General features: G+C 39.0%; 1 protein-coding gene and 2 long non-coding RNA genes across 5 annotated transcripts in view; 2 read left to right on the forward strand and 1 right to left on the reverse strand.

The window, feature by feature from the left end:
• Hacd4 (3-hydroxyacyl-CoA dehydratase 4) overlaps positions 1-7805 on the reverse strand; it is a 25361-nt gene extending 17556 nt beyond the window's left edge. Inside the window, exons 1-3 of one of the 2 annotated variants that reach the window (XM_013516368.1) lie at positions 7106-7805; positions 6908-7011; positions 4074-4201 (exon numbers count right to left, since the gene is read on the reverse strand). In XM_013516368.1, the coding sequence (XP_013371822.1) occupies positions 4074-4201; positions 6908-7011; positions 7106-7182 (309 nt within the window). In that variant the 5' untranslated portion in view covers positions 7183-7805. The remainder of the gene's footprint in view (positions 1-4073; positions 4202-6907; positions 7012-7105) is intronic. The other variant, XM_013516369.1, reaches the window with a different exon arrangement.
• Positions 1334-7175, forward strand: LOC106148978. 2 transcript variants are annotated; one of them, XR_001234814.1, is made up of 3 exons: positions 1334-2360; positions 4952-5040; positions 7094-7175. It is a non-coding gene; the product is annotated as an uncharacterized LOC106148978 (long non-coding RNA). The 2 variants fall into 2 exon arrangements; XR_001234813.1 differs by lacking the exon at positions 7094-7175 and having other exon boundaries at positions 1334-2108; positions 2263-2360; positions 4952-5281.
• Positions 7783-8312, forward strand: part of LOC102004111 — a 35130-nt gene continuing 34600 nt past the window's right edge. Inside the window, exon 1 of the long non-coding RNA XR_001234810.1 lies at positions 7783-7860. This is a non-coding gene — a long non-coding RNA (uncharacterized LOC102004111). The remainder of the gene's footprint in view (positions 7861-8312) is intronic.

Genomic DNA, 8312 nt, shown 5'->3' on the forward strand with positions numbered 1-8312 from the left:
GACCTTGCGCTTGCCAGGCAGGCGCTTTGCCGCTGAGCTAAATCCCCAGCCCCTGTTCATTTTATTTTTATGACAACTAGATTAGCTATTCAGAGCTTTGCACTTGAGAAAACTAATCACCTTGTCATTTTTAATAAATCCTTAAAAAAATGACTACACTAATGAAGGGTCTTGTAATGTTGTAGCTCATACAGGCAGAATAAACGCTACAGTAAAAACCCTGTAACTTCGGCCAAACTAAACACAGTGATGATGTGGTACACTTAAAAATATGGTAACTATAAAATAAGAATACTTTGCATTTTTCTATTTGGGAATCCTAAACTTAAAGTCTAATTTATAAATGGCAGGTAGCTTTTATAGGATATTGAAGAAGTAAAAGGATACTTCAACTTTAGGGAGACTTCCTAGAATCTTAATAATAGTTTTAATTCAGACTTATTTTGAGAACTTCAGAAATACATCTTTACATATTCAAAACCACCAACTACTTTCCTCTGTAAGACAAAAGCATTTAAATAACATTGTAATATATATTTACATATAGAGAGAGTTGTCCATTCTTATACCTTTATATGTATGGGGGGGCACTTAGCACATAGAAAGCCTTAAATAAATGTAAGATATTCAGAGAATATATAACGTAATGATTAGTATATTTACAGGAAAACCATTTTGAACATAGATAATAAAGACTACCAGTGAGTAAATGTGAAAGTCAATTTTAGCATTTGTGAAATTATCTTACGAACTCCATGAATTAAATGCAAAAAAGAAAAGAAAAATCTAAAGTCTTACTTATAGAGTGAATTGTATGTGTAATTCATTCCAGGAAGCTTCAAAATTTGAAGAATTTTACTGCTTAATACTATCTTCAGCGATTTTATCTCTAACAATAGAGACTTATCAAAGCAAAATTTCAGAAAAATCTATATGATTTTATGGAAAATTCAGAGGATTATTTGGTGTCTAACAATGAAAATAAGCATTCTTTCATAGCTAAATAGAAATTGAGATTTCTTAGACGGGTATAAATAAGACACCCTTTGAGAATTCCTTCAAATTTGTTCTCTTTAGAGTTTGTGACTATGAATCTTTGGAGTGATTTTTGGTAAAGAGATCCCCATTTGCCCTCATCAGAAGAGGGTATCAGTAAATATAAAAATGGTTGATGCAGGGGGCTGGGGATTTAGCTCAGCGGCAAAAGCGCTTGCCTGGCAAGCGCAAGGTCGTGAGTTCGGTTCCTGGTATCGGAGAAAAACCAAAAAAAAAAAAAAAAAAAAAAAAAATGGTTGATGCAATTTGGTTTCATAAATGAAATTTTGTAGGCACAATAATTTAGGGGTAATAATTCCTAGTGTTTGGATTTACAGTTGTGTAAACATGTAAAATTAATTCATGTGAAGCAACTAGTTTGTGATGATACAAAGAGAAAGATATAGAATTGAAATTTAATTTCAGATATAAATTAAGTCTTTGCATTTGAAGCACTTCTGAAAGATAGAGAAAAACTATTACTGTGAGGGTTTCTTCAAGGTATATCCATGTAACATCATTTTGAATAGGATTCTTTTGGACCTTCTGTTCACTTTTCACTTAAAAATTTAAAATATCAAAAGTTTACTATATTTCTTTCCCATAATTTTAATTGGCATGTAGTTTTTTTTCACAAATGGAAGTCTATAAATAGCTGTTTGTCTTATGGTTTGCCCTTCCTCCCTCGTGCAGGAATGGCAAACCTATAGCATGCATGCCGCAGCAGGTTGTTTGTGTCATGGAAAGCTATACACTGCTCACCATCACTGGTCTAGTGTATAAAGATTAAAATGTATACCTGTGTTAAGTGATTATTGTCTCACAGTCAGTGGGGATTTTTTGCTTTAGCAACTGTAATTTTAAAAATTCATGGCTTTTTCCCTGGTTGTCAAAATAGAGATGTGAGTATAAGACAATTAAAAATGCACAGGACAAAAAACTTACCCCCTACGCACACCAGCCCCACCAGTACTTGATACACGTGATACTAATTGTCCAACTAGCTAATCCACTCCCACTCCCACTCCAGGCGTCTGCCAAGTTGCTGCGTATGCAGTCGGCCGGACTACCAGGTGAGTAACTCAGCTGCTCTAACTAGTTTCCTCGTTTAAAAACGTGGACACAGGAAAACCAACAGTGCCTACACAACCGGAGAGTTTTGTTTTGTTATTTTAAAGTACAGGGCTCAGAGTCATCTCATAATGAGGGAATTGTAATTGCCTGCAGAATTCTAAAAAAAGGACGGGGACAGAAAATGAAACTTTGGACACACGTATTTTTTGAAGCCTTTTCAACACCACTTCCATTCTTTGAACCATGGAAAGGTAAGTGAATAAAAAATAGCAGTAAAAGCTCATATAAAAGAGATAAAAAGAGGAACCAAAACAACCACAAAAAAACTAATAACCAGAATAAAAATGATAACTGTCTTTTCTAATGTGGTGATCCCTGACTTGTTAACCCTCCCAAGAAATAAAGACTAAAAATCAGTTGCACTCCAAAAAAAGACTTTGCAAGCTCAGTGTCACTGTATATTTAAAAATGTTATTTTACTATGAAATAGCATTAGCCAAGTTGGTCTAAAAAAGTAAAAAGTCTTTAAAAGTATACCAAAAGAAAATTGACAGATTTTAGATAATACTCAAGTGAAATAATTGCATGAGACAGAATACAACTTTCATTTAACCAGGGTTAACTGTTCTTGAAAATTAGGGACAGTAGTACTATATGCACTTTAATTTTTTTCAAAGTACAGCAGATGTTCAATGAATCGTAACTACTAATAAATCTTATTCCCAGATTACATGCAACTTCTGGGACAGTTCTGTGTCTTTTTTATTCTATGAGGAAATCTGTTTTAGGAACTTCCTTCTAGGTCTTGGTTAGACTACTGTCATATTACATTAACTATATTACCATGTTACTGTTAGGCACTATTGCTCAGATTCCTATTTTACATTTGATGTTTATACACTTAGGATGTCTCTGTCCCAGTGGATGCTGCTCCTCTTTTATTTAATAAGTAATTTTAAAAGCCCCATAAATATTTTTTATATTAGTAATGCTGATTTCTTATTAGATCCCTTAGGATTATACTGCTATCTACATCTTTTAAGTTTTCATGGTATTTTAACTATTTCCTCTTTCTTGTAGAAAATGTTTTGTGTGTTTCCTTAATCCAGCAATGATTTTCTACATGAGGCTTTGCAAGCAAATTTCCAATCTTTTTCAGCCTGCCTTTAAAAGGAGCACTGTGGTCTAGGGATAGAGGCGCTGAAAAGGGGTAATAGCCAGGAAAACAGTGCCAGGCATTGCTTGAGAGGCACCATCAGCTCTTCTTAGCCCTGTCTCTCAGCCACTCTCTAAAGCGCGTCATTTTCACTCACATGAGAAAACGGGGTTCAGATGATTTAGTGGTTTGTTTAAGTTTATAAAACCAGAAAGAGGTAAAGCTGCAGTTTGAGTCTGGGTCTGTGTAACTATCAAGTCTTAGATGGTATACTAGATAAACATAAAGAATCTTCCCTTTCCATTTGTATTCATTCAAAACTTATGGAATGAACAAAAAATGGCTGGGGAATATTCTATTCTTTGGATAGGGATAAAGGAAACCTTTAGGGTGTTTGTGCTTTAATCATCTACTCTTTACCATGAATTGTGTATTGGATTTCTTCATGGCAAGAGCTCAATGGTTGTGGGTTTCATAATCCTACAGCAGTCCCTGGAGGAGAGGGGCATCAAGTCAAGTCTGAATGGCTTCAATTCTATGGCTTCCCATTGTCTTATACTACCATTAGCAGTGCCATATTGAGGGTGAGAAATAGCCATGAAATATCCTCATAGGATAACATCAGTGAATTGCACAGATCAAAAGCATCACTGCCTCAAATGTTCCCTATCAGCTCTTCTCACTTTGCAGTGTTTGGGAATAAGGTAATTCTTCCATATAATGAAAACCAAGAGAATCTGTAAATAGAACAGTTTAAAATTAAACATGCTATAAGAGTAGTATTAGTAATAATATGATTGAAACCCACCTGCAAAAATCTTGGAAAAAGATGGTTTGATTCAATGCCAACATATATGTGCAGCAACTCCAAGAGAGAAATGGATTGGCAAATTCGCATGACAAGTCCAATAGCATAAAAAGTATCTATCATTGAATCTGTGTTCAGTGGATTAAAAATACATATACAGTAAGGAAGAACTAGATATGCAGTACTTTGAGTTAAAACTGAAATTGTACATGTGAAAAATTTTCTAGTCTACAAAATTACAAAGACGGGAACACAAAGAAAGCACTTCACACTATAGTATACTTTAACTGATCACCTTTCAAAAGTAAAAAAGTCTTTATAGTCAAAGCTGGAGTATTACCCATATATGAGATTATAAAGCATTTCCCACATAAAAGTAATCTGTAGGAATCTAAGCCACCTTAAGTGCAAATAGGTTGAAGGAGAACTTGTTAAAGTAGCTGTTCTGCTCAGCTTTTCCAGTGATTACAGAGCAGCCTTATGGAAGTGACATTAACTGTGCAGTGACATCAAACACCAAGTGCATCTAGCATTCTATTCCTATGTATATTTGGCTAATGCTTCCTGGTTTTGTGTTTGTTTTGAGCATTGAACTTGGGTCTTGATCAAAACTTACAGGAGTTTGCACTGCAAACAGTCCAAGTGAAATACTACCCTTGGAGTTGAAACGGAAGGGAAACAAATGTTTCTCTAAGTAGGCAAAATGTGTTGCTTTAAGTTTTAAAATAAAATCCCACCATGACTGGAAAATTTTAGGGGCAATGTTGCAGTCTTTACTGTCTATCAATTATTGATATAACAATCGGTCAAACCCAAAGAGTTTCTCTTCTCAGCAGCAGCCTAAGGTGGATACTATCATTAACACCTCCTTCTCACAGGTGATTCGTGAAGCATAGACAGCCCACGCTTTTACCAACTGCCTGCATGTGCTGGAGCAGAGGACTATCAGTTCCACAGCTCTGTGAAGGTAGAAGGTAGAGGTGTCACAAGTGCAGTGTTGTAGACAGCTATTGAGCTACTTAAGTCACACACTGACTGGTGAATTTTGCTGACCCCTCCCTTGTTCTCACTCTCCCTTTCATATGCATCAGCTGTGCTTCTTGAGTAACTAGTACTTCCATAATTAGAACAGCAGGGGAACTCAAAGTAAGGGCCAGGGGTGTAGCTCAGTGGCAGAGCACTTGCCTAGCATGCCCTACGAAAACAAAAACCAGGGGGCTGGGGATTTAGCTCAGCGGCAAAAGCACCTGCCTGGCAAGTGCAAGGTCGTGAGTTCGGTTCCCGGTACCCGAGAAAAACCAAAAAAAAAAAAAAAAAAAAAAAAAAGAAAACAAAAACCACTGCTGGAAAGAAGCAACATTTCCCACTGGGAAGGTGAGGCAGCCTCAGAGTTCCTGGCTTGGGATGCATGTCATGAGTGATGTGTAGTCCACACAGCTTTACTAACTTCCAAGACTTAGAAGTGATGGCTTTTTTCCCTAAAAATACAAAGAAAATTTTCACATTGCCTGTTTCCCTCTACTTGAAAAGTCTTAATGCTTATAGTTTAAAATCCAGCATTAAGTTGTAGTATCTTGGAGGTTATGAACAAAGGCATGACTTGATCGGTAGCATGTACTACATGTTTTCTCCTGTAGAATCTTTGGGAAAACTGACCTATAAGTAGAGTGGGGACTATTAAGGAAGGGGAAGGGACCCAGGAGAGGAAGATGAGGGTATCAAAGGATTCTAGGGAGGGTAGATTCAATCAAAGCAAGTTTTATGAATGAACAGTCATGTCATAAGGAAACCCATTGTTTTGTATAATTAATATGTACTAATAATTACTAAATGCTTTTAAAATAATTTGTGTAAATTTTGAGTAAGAAAAAACAAAATAGTTTATGATCCCTCAGAAGTAGATTAATTGCCTTAAGATACAGAAGTCTGAATTGATGAGCACAGCATGGCTTTTTCCAGATATGGTCTATGTGTTTTGTTTTTAGCTGAAACCACAGTTGCTCAAATAGTCAACTCACCCAAACAGTTGTAAACTGTGATGACACTTACTCGTGTGGGGACAGAACATAGAGACTTATTTTGGCAGTCATTTAGTGATTCATTTTTTCAAAAGGTGGAACACTCCTTTAAGTAGCTGGTGACCTTTTTTTTGGTATCAGGAAGTGAACTCATGATCTCACACTTGCCAGGCGGGCACTGTGCCACTGAGCTATATCCCCGACCCTGGAACACTCCTTTAAAACAGCATTTTTACTTTATAGGAAATTGGAGGAAGCTGGTGACTTCAGTCTTTATTACCAACTCCCATGTAGATGGTCAGTCATCTGCCAAGTGTACCATTTGCATCTACTTCAGAAAGGGGTCAAACAGTGTCCTGGGAGAGTAAAGTTTGTCATTCACTTACTAGTAGTCTCTAGTTATCCTAAACCTGGGAAATAAAAAACACTGAGAGAATTTGATTAATTCCTGATTACTCTGCACAAAATGTTATATTGGGGTTTACAGACTTCCTCAAAACACCCCAAATTTGCTAGGATTTAGTGCAGAACCCAAAAGGAGTGGTGAAATGGCACTATCCCAGTGATACATCTACATTTTCAGAGCAACCGGCCAGCTTAGGCAAAAGTCAAGTTCCTTCCCCTTATCCCATTTTTCTCTTCAAAAAGATTGTGGTTTTTCAATGAGTAAGAAGTATGATTACTGAAAAATATAAATTTTAGAGAAAAGTGTTAAATGAGTTTCATAGAAAAAAATTTTAAATTAATACAAGCATTAATATTTAGGTGAAAACAAAGATTAAAAGGTAAAAATAAAACACCATTTTGAAGTTTTACCTTTTCCAAATGAAAAGAATCTGACTGTCATGTTTGTAAATATCCAAGAGTGGCCACAGAACTGGATTAAATAATAGACGAAAAGATAAACATTCTTCCTATACCTATAAAAAAACAGGACAGCACCATTAATTACTTCTTTACAATTATCCTTCCATCATGATACACATGTCCTGTCCTGTACAGGACATGATCAACCTGAGCAGAAGAAATCTTCCAGAGGAGTCCTCTTTGGTCGCCACCTCCCACAACACATCAGATGCTGAAGGGCCCATGGTGGAGAACAAATATCTGCTAAAGAAAATATATTTGCTTAAAACAAAATGTTCTTTTTAAAAATCCACTTTCATCTTTAATAAAATTCTACTCTTGCTGTTCACCAAGCGGTAAAAGCAGTAACTGCAAAGATAGCATCAAATATGCAGAAGGGGTGATGTGGCCCCGAGAGTTCCTAAGGAGCGGCTCTGCCAGGGTGGACAAGTTCCCCGAGCCGGGCACGTGGAACCTCGGAGAGATGGTCAGCAAGCTGGGGGCGGACACTGTGTCCTGCCGCTGGATGACGTTATGTTCACTCCAGTAGCGCAGTCAGCTAAGCGTAGAACCTGAGTGAGAGTGGTGATATTCACAGACCCATGTGGTGGATAACTTTCAGATGCACTGTGCGACCGGAGTCAGCACCTTACCACTGCCTCTTATTTTGCAAAGGCATAGATAGTTTCCTTCAGCACTCATGTAGAAAGTAGTTTACTCAAGCCAGAAGGAGAGAAAAAAGGAAGTTAAGCCAAATTTTAAAATGTGCTGTGGGCTGCTGGGGAGATGACTAAGCGAATACTAACAGCTGCACGGTTTGAGAGAGCGCGCTGTTTGCGGTGCCCCCGAGAGCTCACGAGGAGCGGCTCTGCCAGTGTGGGCAAGTTCTCCGAGCGGGGCATGTGGAACCTCGGGAAGACACGGTAAATAAGCTGGGGGCGGACACCGCGTCCTGCAGCTGGATGCTGTTCTGTGATCCGGCCAGGTACTGCGAAACGGGGCTAGAAAGCAGAAACCCTGCTTCAGCCTGCGCGCGAAGCACCTGGCGTGGCCGTTAAACACGCATCCCTAGACCCCGTCTCCGCCACGCAGTCCCGCGCCCTGGAGCCCCACGGCCATGGCCGTTCCCACAGCAGGAAGGTCTGACTCTCGCCCGTGACTCAGGGTCTGCCAGAGCCAAGGGACGGCGCGGGCGGGCGAGGAGGACGGGCCGAGAGGGTGGCCTCGCCCTCCTCCTCGCCGGAAGTCTAGCCGGGAGAGGTGCTCCTCCAGGGCTGCGGCGAGGTTAAATCAGATAATACCCGTCCAGAGCCCTGGGGACTGGGGCGGTGCGCAGCCCTGCCCCGCGCGGGCCGCCCTCCCGCCCGCCGCGTCC

The sequence above is a fragment of the Chinchilla lanigera genome, unplaced genomic scaffold (assembly GCF_000276665.1).
Source record: "Chinchilla lanigera isolate Chin_1 unplaced genomic scaffold, ChiLan1.0 scaffold00033, whole genome shotgun sequence".
NCBI classification, from domain to species: Eukaryota; Metazoa; Chordata; class Mammalia; order Rodentia; family Chinchillidae; genus Chinchilla; species Chinchilla lanigera.